This window comes from Mus caroli, chromosome 3 (assembly GCF_900094665.2).
Source record: "Mus caroli chromosome 3, CAROLI_EIJ_v1.1, whole genome shotgun sequence".
NCBI lineage: Eukaryota > Metazoa > Chordata > Mammalia > Rodentia > Muridae > Mus > Mus caroli.
The window spans coordinates 78,906,825-78,917,426 of NC_034572.1; the positions used below are offsets into that span (position 1 = coordinate 78,906,825).

General features: G+C 46.4%; 1 protein-coding gene and 2 non-coding genes across 3 annotated transcripts; all 3 read right to left on the reverse strand.

Moving 5' to 3' along the window:
- Positions 1 to 221: 221 nt before the first annotated feature.
- LOC115030705 lies at positions 222 to 290 on the reverse strand. Its single transcript, XR_003836304.1, has one exon. It is a non-coding gene; the product is annotated as a small nucleolar RNA SNORD73 (small nucleolar RNA).
- Positions 291 to 455: 165 nt separating this feature from the next.
- On the reverse strand, positions 456 to 4,075 carry Rps3a (ribosomal protein S3A). The gene is made up of 4 exons (XM_021157694.1): positions 3,921 to 4,075; positions 3,108 to 3,211; positions 2,649 to 2,836; positions 456 to 683 (listed from the first exon to the last, which is right to left on the reverse strand). Exons 1-4 carry the CDS (start codon positions 3,980 to 3,982, stop codon positions 471 to 473), a joined length of 567 nt encoding a protein of 188 aa, XP_021013353.1. The 5' UTR covers positions 3,983 to 4,075; the 3' UTR covers positions 456 to 470.
- Positions 1,974 to 2,044, reverse strand: LOC115030704. Its single transcript, XR_003836303.1, has one exon. It is a non-coding gene; the product is annotated as a small nucleolar RNA SNORD73 (small nucleolar RNA).
- Positions 4,076 to 10,602: the final 6,527 nt, after the last annotated feature.

Consider the following 10,602-nt stretch of genomic DNA (forward strand, 5'->3'; position numbering starts at 1 on the left):
TCGAGGCCAGCCTGGTCTACAAAGTGAGTTCCAGGACAGCCAGGGCTACACAGAGAAACCCTGTCTCGAAAAACCAAAAAAAAAAAAAAAGGAAGCAATTATCTTTAAATGGCAAAAAGAACAATCTTAGTATCTAAATTTAACACCTAGCAACAAAATCAACATTTAAGTCTTCCTTATGCTTTTTTGTATAACTCTTAACCACCTGTCTACTGCATGGGAACATCAGAAAAATGTAATAGTTATCAGTGGTCATCAACTGGGACCGAAACATTTTCTCATCACATATTCCCATGCATTATTAGTTAAAGTTGCTATTCATTGTGTATTTAAGTCTAAGTTTCACTCTGCACTGTAAGATAACTTCAATCTAAAAAGCGTTAAGCTGAGGTCCAACTCCACCTCTTCTTTAACAGAAGGATGATTTAACAGGCCTTCTGAATGTTTTTAGAGGAGAAAAAGAAACGCACTTACAGTTTATTAACTACTTCTTTCAAGTCATTGGTCTGCACCTCTCGGGTCATGATTTCCATCATCTTCTTCCGGATCTGGCGGACTTGCTGGTGCTGGGCATAAGATGTCTTTCTTATCTGATTGTTGCGTTTCTTAGTGAAGCCAACACAGAAAAGTCGGAGCAAATACCCATCGGTCGTCTTGACATCAACGTGAGCTTCAATCATGGTCTAGTGAGAAAAGGATACTGTCAGCTCATGTTTGCTGTTTTAAGACAGGTTCTCACAGCATAGCCCTGGTTAGCCTTGAACTCAGAGATTCCCCTCCCTTTTATTGTTTTTAACGGCCTAAATCATTTTAAGTGCTAATGTAAAGCCCTGGGAATGTCAAGCCCATGTGACAAATATACCGTTTATGGAACTTCCTTAAAGTGAAATTAAAATGATAACCCAAAATCATTGTTACCCTCCCTTTAAAACAATCAACTAGACCCATACACATCCCCCAAACATAAGAGCTTTGAAAGTTAAATTCTAAGATAGTATAGACAGAATGAAACTGTATGTTGTTATCTTTTAAAAAGGAAAAACAGCCAGGCGTGGTGGCACATACCTTTAATTCCAGCACTTAGGAGGCAGAGGCAAGCAGATTTCTGAGTTCGAGGCCAGCCTGGTCTACAAAGTGAGTTCCAGGACAGCCAGGGCTACACAGAGAACCCATCTCGAAAAAAAAAAAAAAAAAAAAAAAAGAAAAGAAAAATAGGTTGTGTGTGGCGGCTTTAGTTTCAGTACTCCAAGCAGGACACACAAAATGTTGGATCTTTTAGGAATTTGAGTCCAAAAAAACCAAACACACGATAAGCCGTACATGACGCATGTCTGCACTCAGTATACAAAGGTCAACATAGCAAGTACCAGATCACAACAGGTTGGAGACCCTTTTTATTTTAAAAAATTTATTTTATGTGAGTCCACTGTAGCTGTCTTTAGATAAACCATAAGAGGGCATGAGATCCCATTACAGATGGCTGTGAGCCACCATGTGGTTGCTGGGAATTGAACTCAGGACCTCTGGAAGAGCAGTCAGTGCTCTTAACCGCTGAGCGGTCCCTCCAGCCCTGAAGATCCTTTCGTGGAAGAAGAGGGCAGTGGAGAAGTTCTGCTGTCAAACTGTATTTTCTAAATGCCTTTTTATTCCTAACTAAAGTTACACGAAGAACTTAAAAACATAATTCCAAAGCTAAATAAAATCTGTAATTAGATCATACTACCACCTTTTAGAGGACCATTTTTGTGGCAAAGTGATCTGATTTCTTTGAATTTTACAAATTATAAGTTCTCAAATATACCCAATATTTGCCATGAGCGGTGGTACATGCCTTCAATCCTATCACTCAAGAGTTTGAGACCAGCAGAACTGCCCGGAAACAAAATCCCGGCATCCACTTCACTGCAAAGGAGTATACATCAGTATGTACTAAATAGCCTATTATTTCCAAGATTACATAAAGTATGTAAGGGAATGTCAGCAACAAATGTAACGGTAATCAGTAGGCTTCATTTGGGACCGAAACATCTTGTCATCACTCATTCCCATACACACTGTCAATATCAGGATACATCTCAACTGCTTTCCCTTGAATCAGCCTTCTTTGCTGGTCACCATGCTAAGCCCATTTCCCTACATGTCATTTCATATTCACAACCCCAGGAGCTGATGTGGAAGAAATTAAGCTATCAAAGCTTGTTACTACTTTCTAGGACAGAAGGGGACCGAATCTGGCTCTAGCCACACTCCACTGTCAGACAACTGAGTCAGCTAGACAGAGCACCTTTTCTCTATCAACTCTAACGATGGTAACCCTAGAACAGTCCCCAAACTGGCAAAGCTGCCCACCTCACCTAATGTGACCATAACAAACAATACCAAGTTAAAGGATGCAGCTCCATGTTAGGACTGATGGCCCAGCATGTGGAAAGCCCTGGATCCTACCTCCAGCACACAAGAATTAACAGTGATACTCACGGATGTAAAAATAGGACCCAACTCCAGGCTAGTGCGAGAACCATCCCGAGTTTGAAATGAAACCAACGTCTCCATTCCATGTTTTTGATCCTACCTACCAACCAACACACCCACGACACATCTGCACACCCACACCACAGCACTCACACCTTCATAGCTTTTGGTCTCACCTGCCACTTCTTGACCATGGAGCACATTTTGTCCCGGGTAAGATCCATACCATGGAAGTTAGTCAGACAGTTTTTGCCCTGAACGTCCTCAGTGATTAGCTTGAATTTTCTAAACGCAACTTCATCATTCTGTAGATCGGCAAGGCTCACTTCAAACACACGACCCTTGAGGCCATCAGAGGCAATTTCTACAAAAGAACCACAAACCCCGTTAACTTGTTAACCAAACCCACCTCCACACCAGTGACTTACTGGCAACACCTAAACGTTCTCTTGGACAGCTGCACAAACACTTCATTGCTGCCACGTCTGTACTAAGACCAAGCACTCCCAATGCCAGGCCCTCCAACCACCGGGCTGACACTTCAAACCAAGGCCCCATCAGAGTTGACCAAGGCGCCGGTTAATATGCACATGCAACAGCTTAGGAACAAAGCAAAAGAGGCCCTCAGTACTCACTGGTTCCTTGAGTCCTCGTGACTAGTGTCTTCCCGATGTTCCTAATATTGAACATGGCTGGAGCTTTCACATCGTACCAGTCTTTCTTAGAAAATGGATCGACCCTAAATGGGAGAAAAATAACCTCAAGTTTCTCTGTAAATCGTTAACAACACACTGGACCACTTTTAAACTCCTCTTATCCTTCGTACTTCTGTTTACAGTTTCCCAGGCACGATCTTGCAATCGGCTTGCACTTGATACAACATGATGGACGCCCTCACCATGGGGTGAGCGTCTGCGAAGGCGGCTGGTCTGCCAGTGCACAAAGCCAAGTTCGAAGCCATGCCTTCCCCACTCCTCCATCACACAGGCAACACTACATGCACACTGCCCTGGAACCCCGGGGATCTGTGACAGTGACTGGTCCGCAACAGCACGAACTGCTGCTAAGCAAGTGTCCCGGGTCTCCAGGTCGGTCCCACGAGACCCCTGCACACAAGTTGACATGGGTTTGGCATGGACAACCAGAGTTACTGACGTAAGAGCGGTGTTAAAAAGTGCCGCGGACTTCCAGCAACCCAGGAGCCCACGGTTCGCGCGCGACACGCGAGCGACTGCTGGAGACGCAGGGCGGAGATCACACGCGGCGCGCGACACCCGGCCGGGTGGCGGAGAGGCGGCCGCCCGGGACGCACCCGCCAGCCGCGCAGCGCAGCACCGCCGCGCAATCCACCCCGCATCCTCACCATCCGCCCCACACCGCACCCCAGAACCCGCCCACCAACTCCTGCGGAGCCCAACGGCCGGGGATCGGCGCGATCCGCCACTCACACTTTCTTCTTAGCTCCCTTCTTGCCACCTTTCGTCAGGCGCTTGTTCTTGCCGACCGCCATGGTGCCGACCGGAGAGCCAAAAGGGCGGAAGTACAACTCGCGCGAGAACTTAACGCGAGCCGGGCGGGGAGCGCCGTCTACGTGACCCTTGCTCTTTCGCCCTTCCGGCTTTAAGAATCTCGCGACACTAGCCGGCAGCGCCCTCGTGTGTCGGGAGGTCGCGCAGCGGGCCGCGGGCTGGCTAGGTTGTGCACTGTCGGGAACCTGCAGATTGTCAGAGATGCTCAACCCACTTCAGGTTTCATGTGGTTTCCGTTGCCCCGAGGGTGGGAACTCTCTCAGATTCTAATTTTGAGAGTACGTTTCTTCCCTAGACCATGGGCTTTGAATCAGAGATAGCAAATCCATGTTCAAGTGGTGATTCGAACAGCACTTAGCCTTCTGACCTCTTTAGCCATCAGTTCCCTCGGGTGTAAAATGGGAATATTCATGTGATCTGTTTCAAAACATTAGTATAATTCAATAAGCATGACTTCGGGCACGCTGTTCACGTGCTGACTACACTTGGCCATGGCTGTGTTGTGAACTTTCATGAAAAAAGAGGCTTAGCCGTGTGTGCTAACACATGCCTGCAATCCCAGAGCTCTGGAGGCAGGAGGACAGCAAGTTGGAGGAGAGCCTGGAGTATATGGGGAGTACTAGCTTGAACTACCTAGCATGACAGACTGGGCAGGGGAGAGGAGAGACCTCTCTCTTGGTCTCTGTGTGGAGGTCAGAGACCTATTCTCAAGAGTTGGTTCTCTTCTTCCACCATGTGGGTATAAGGCTCAGGGAGAGGCTGCCATCCTGTGCACACTGGCCCGCAGCGCTGCCATACAATGTGCCCTGCCTCCTCACCACCTGACAGATCTCTGCAGGTACCTTTACCAGCTGAGCCATCTCGACAGCCCTGGGTTTTTGGTTGGTTGGTTTTGTTTTTTCCTGGGATAGGAGGAGTATTTGGGTTTTTAGTGGAGTGGGGACTAGAGTGGTGTCCTGGAAAAGCCTCAGCATGCCTGAGACCCCGGATTCCATCTCTAGCACTCCAAAAAGGCAAAGTCTCGATCAATTGTTGTACCTAACTGCCCACCAATTTTCTTAATGCAAACCACCCCTTCCCCACGTTTAAAAATGATGTCTTTATTTTTATTTTTATTTTTATTTTTATTTTTATTTTATATGGTTTGCCTGTGTGAAAGTCCCAGATCCCCTGGAACTGGAGTTACAGACAGTGGTGAGCGATCATGTGGTTCTTGGGAATTGAACCTGGGTCCTCTAGAAGAGCAGTCACTACTACTCTTAACTGCTAACATTTCTCTACCTCTCTCTCCACCCCTCCACATCCCCAAACCCCCACCATAAAAATAAAATAAAATATAAATAAATAAATAAAAATGGCTTCCCCGTTTTTATGTTTGTATTTTTCAAAACAAGATTCCTCCTGTGTTGTTCGGGCTGACCTCAAATTCACCTTCCTCAAGCCTCCGCCTCCTGGGTGCCTGCATTGCTGACATGCTCCGCCACATCCAGTTCAGAAGAGCACAGCCTGGTGACATGTCACCAGCTACCTCAAGGGCAGAACTCTAACCTCCTCTCTAGCCAAGGCCAAAAACAAAAAAATGGTGACCAAACCAGAACCAACTCCCTCTTCACCAGGCTGCCAAGAAGTTTTTAAATCCTTTTTTTTCCCCTTCAAATATAAAGATTAATTAGGGTTCAGAAACAAATTGAAAACTTTCTTTAACAAAAATTGACTCTGATTTGAGAGGAGGGCTACCGTCATGCTACCCTATATTTGGGAAATGACAGAAATGCCTTATTATAAAGATAACATGTACCCAGCTGTCTGAGGCTAAACACAAGAACAGCAAAAGCTGTTTAGCTGAAAGGAACTCGTGGAGCCAGGGGTGATGGCACACCCCTGTAATCCTAGCATTCAGAAGGCCAAGGCAAGATTCTTTGAGGATAGCCTGGGCTACCCAGTGAGGCCTTTCTCTGAAGACCTAGGACTGGAAATGTCGCTCTGTGACAGTGTATACTTGGTGTGACCAAGGAACTTGGTTCATTGTCGTCCTTCACCATAAAGAAATGTGTGTGTGTGTTATAATATAAACACCCCAAGTAGTAGCTAGGAGTATTTGGTTACAACTGTTGCTATTGTTGTTATTTTGAGATGGAGTTTCTGTATGTGGCTTTGCCTTCTCCCAGATCCCTATCTTACAGGATCCTCCCAACTCAGGTTCCCAAGAAGCTAGAAGTCTCATCATATTCTGGCTTCTAGCTGAATATGAGGCTCTCCTCCATCCTCTCTGTCGTTTGCCTCTCTCTCTTTAGGATGTGTATGAGTCCAGTGTAATCAAGTTTCCCTTTCTGTCAACAGGTGCTTTTCTCTGCAGCTCATCCACCCTGTCCTACAAATGGATCTCTCACACCATTCCTGCTCCTCCATCGAGTCACCCCACTGAAGGGTACCAAACTTCGTAATGGGTCCCATTTAACTTCTCAGAAGACATTGTCAGAATTCGATGGAACCCGAAGCCTCACTAATCATAGCCTCAGTCAAGATGCTCATCAGCTGGACTTTTCCTCCTGCAAGGAAGCGTATGATGAAACTTTTCTCTGTTACTGAAGCCATCTTTGTTCCAATTGGTCATGTTAAAAGCACTTGAACTCCCCAGTCTGTGACTAGTCAAGCCTGGCATACACCTTGGATGCTGGGCCCTCAGGGCTTTTCTTTGCCCTCAGGCTCTTCTTGGTAGTCATTAAGTCCCACCAAACCCTCACAGCTTCAGCAGAGCTTCCATTCGCCAACCCTTTAACCCTTAAAATCCCTCCTAGTCCTCCTACCCCTGCCCTCTGAGCTGATCTCCCTGACCCTTTAGTCCCATCCAAAAGTCTTCAGTAACTCCACAAATCTCAGTTGTCTGTCGTGTCTCCAGTCCTTACTGTGTGACTCTTATTTAAACTACCCAAGTGTATCCTCAGAGGTCGTTAAGATGAGGCCAGCAATGTAAGTCAGTGATAGAGAGCATTTGTCTACAGTTAGGAAGGCCTTGGCTTGATCTTCAGCACAGTTCACCAAACTCCCTTCCTCCCCCCATCAAAAGGTAATCTGAACATAGATCTTATTTTTCTTACTACAATTCAGAAGACAGAAACAAAGGGCTAGGGAAGTAACCCAGTTCCTAGATGCTCGTCTGACACAAAGCCTAGCACCACTGGGTTTAGACTGACTGGGTTTAGAAATGCACGCCTGAACAGTAGTAGCGCTTGCCTTTATCCCAGCACTCAGGAAGCAGAGGCAGGCGGATCAGTTTCAGGCCAGTCTGGTCTACAGAGTTCCAGGACAACCAGGGCTACACAGAGAGCCGCTATTTGAGAAAAGAGGAAAGGAGGAGGAGGAAGAAGAGGAAGAGGAGGGAGAGAAAGAGGAGGTGGCAGCGGCAAGGGTGTCTGTAATTGTAACACACAGGAAGTGCAGAGGATCAGAAGTTCAAGGTAACACATAGGGAGTTTGAAGCCAACAGAGCCTCATGAGACCCTGTATCACCCTTAATCCCAGCACTCAGGAGACAGAGGCGATTGGATTTATGAGTTAGAGGCTAGCCTGGTCTACATAGTGAATTCCAAGCCAGTCAGGCCTATATAGTGAGAATCTGACTTTATTATTTTATTGAAAAGAATTATGCTACATATTTTATTTGTTTTTTGAGTTGTTTTTGTTTGTTTATTTGGTTTTCCGAGACAGGGTTTCTCTGTATAGCCCTGGCTATTCTGGAACTCACTCTGTAGACCAGGCTGGCCTCGAACTCAGAAACCCACCTGCCTCTGCCTCCCAAGTGCTGGGATTAAAGGTGTGTGCCACCACTGCCCAACATATTTTTCTCATGTCTTTCCCTCTCTGAATCCCTCCCAGATCCTCTGCCTCCCTACCCGTCCAACTTTATGTTCTGTTTTCTCCTGTCTTTAAAATAAAATAAAATAAAATAACCACAAGGCAGACCCCATGTCTGCCTTTCCCTCTCAGTGTTAGGACTCTATCAGGCTTGAACGTGCGCAGGCCCTGTGCATGCTGCAACACACAAATCTGTGGTTGCTCATATGTGCACCAATCCTGCTGTGTCTGGAAGATGCTGCTCCCTTTGGTCAGCCATCAGCTCTGGCTCTTAGCGCTTAGCTTCCTCTCTACACAGTTCCCTTACCCTTGAGGGGATGGCGACATCTCGGACTGACTGCTCCACAGTCGTCTCTCATTCTCCACGCCTTGTCCAATTGTGAGTCTCTTTGCTAATCCCCAGTTACTTTAAGAAGGAGCTTCTCTGATGTAGGCTGAGTGGGGCACTGACCTACAGATATGGAATGATGTCATTGGGGGTCATTTTATTGCTGTGATCCTTTAGCAGTTCCAGTTTTCCCCTAAGCCCATGACCTGTCTGATCTCAGGCTCTTGGCCATGTTGGCAATGTCAGATACGGGTTTTCTCTCATAGAGTGGACATTAAATCCAATCAAAAGGTGGTTGGTTATTCCCATGCCATCCGTGCCACTAGTACATCAGTTCAGCTGGCAGGCAGGTCACGGGGTAGGCCGCAGTGTGTAGCTGGATAATAGTGATGATTGCTTTTCCTCCAGAGGCGTGCAGAGCGCCTTCCAGCGTCGGGGATGCTAGTCAGGACAGTAAGCTACCAGTCCGGCGCCAGCTTGGCGTCTCTCAGCGGTAGGGTTTTACCATCCAGGTGTGGAGAGCAACCAGCAACCTTGGCAATAGCCCGAGGGCTTTATGTGGGCGTGGGTGTGGGCGTGGGTTCTTGGGACCTCCTTTGCCAGTGACTCGACAAGATGGAACCGATTCCTAGCGCTGGAGGTTTTATTTGGTGGCGTAAGATGTCTACTTGGTCACAACATTTAGATTCTTTTCATATGTGTATGTATTTAGGAAGCTTCTACACTAGTAGTTTTCCATATGATTTTTCAAATGACCTTTTTTCTTTTTTTTTTTTTTTTTTTTTTTTTTTTTTTTTTTGGTTTTTCAAGACAGGGTTTCTCTGTATAGCCCCGGCTGTCCTGGAACTCACTTTGGAGACCAGGCTGGCCTCGGACTCAGAAATCCTCCTGCCTCTGCCTCCCAAGTGCTGGGATTAAAGGCGTGCACCACCACCGCCCGGCTCAAATGACCTTTTTTCAAATGATTGTTTTTGTTTATTGCCTCGTTTGTTCCTTGACCTAAAACTGAACTTATTCTTTGCATGTACTTAGAATGGAATAAAAGCAGGCTGGAGAAAAATAAATCGACTTCAGCCTTAGCACTGGCTGGAGTCGTGTTATAGTGTTGTCTAATTGTTGTTTGGTTTTCAGTCCTCTCCCTCCCTTGAGACCCAGTTGACTGGCTGAGCTGGCTTGGTCAGTAGAGTAAGGGTCTTTGTAGTAAGATGTAGAGTCCTTGGTTAGATGCTCTAGAGTGGTATAGCTGCATCTTGTGACAAGTCAACTCCCAGCTTTCTGAGGAACTGCCATACCGATTCACGCAGTATCTGTATCAGTGTGCGCTCCTACAGCAATGGATAAGTGTTCTCCTTTCCCCAGAACCTTGCGGGCTGTCATGAGCTGCCATTTATTTTATTGATATTAGCAATTCTGATTGGTATAAGATGAAATTTCAAAGCAATTTTAATTCGCATTTCCCTAATGACTGAAGATGCTGGACATTTATTCAGGTGTTTCTCTGTCATGTTTCTTCTTTTGAGAACTATTTAATCTGTGCCCCCTTTTTTGTTTTTTTGTTTTTTTGGTTTGGTTTTTCTAGACAGGGTTTCTCTGTGTAGCCCTGGCTGTCCTGGAACTCACTCTGTAGACCAGGCTGGCCTTGAACTCAGAAATCTGCCTCCCAAGTGCTGGGATTACAGGCGTGTGCCACCACTGCCCTATTTTGTTATTTGTTTTCTTGTATTCAGGTTTTGTTTTTAGGTTTTTATATGTATTAGATATTAACCCTCTCTCTCAGTCACATGCTGTTGTAGAGACACCGTGACCAAGCTACCTCTTGTCAGAGAAAGCATTTAACCGGAGGCTTGCTTACAGGCTTAGTCCATTTTCATCATGTCAGGGAGCGTGGCAGCATGCAGGCAAGCAAGATTATGGAGAAGTTGCTGAGAGCTAGCTACATCCTGATCCATCGGCAGCAGACAGAAGGAAAGAGACACTGGGCCTGGTGTGAGCCTTTGAAACCTGGAAGCCCACCCTCAGTGACCCATTTTCTCTGACAAGGCCACACCTCCTCCAACAAGGCCACACTTTCTAATCTTCTTGAACAGTTCACCAGCTGGGGGAACTAAGCATGAAATACTGAGCCTCTGGGGTCCATTCTCATTCAAACCGCCATGCCACGTCCTCTAGGAGATGTGTGACTGGTAAAGCTCTCTTCCTACTCTGTAAGCTGCCACTTTGCCCCAGTGATGGTGTCATTTGCCATACAGCTTTTCAGTGTCATGATAGACTCTTGACTTTAAAAACAAACAATAACAACAACAACAAAACCAAACATCAGGACAGGGGTGGCGTAGAATCCCTCGTAGAACATGCCCAAGACCGTAGGTCCAATCTCCCGCACAGCAACAAAGCACAGGACCCCTGCTTAGCTGAGAG

Excerpts from the sequence above, each read along its gene's own strand:
- Rps3a (XM_021157694.1), bottom strand. The coding sequence starts at position 3,982 with ATGGCGGTCGGCAAGAACAAGCGCCTGACGAAAGGTGGCAAGAAGGGA. Across the intron at positions 3,212-3,920 it reads AAGGGAGCTAAGAAGAAAGT|GGTCGATCCATTTTCTAAGA; the intron begins GTGAGTGGCGGA and ends TCTCCCATTTAG. Across the intron at positions 2,837-3,107 it reads CACGAGGACTCAAGGAACCA|AAATTGCCTCTGATGGCCTC; the intron begins GTGAGTACTGAG and ends GTTCTTTTGTAG.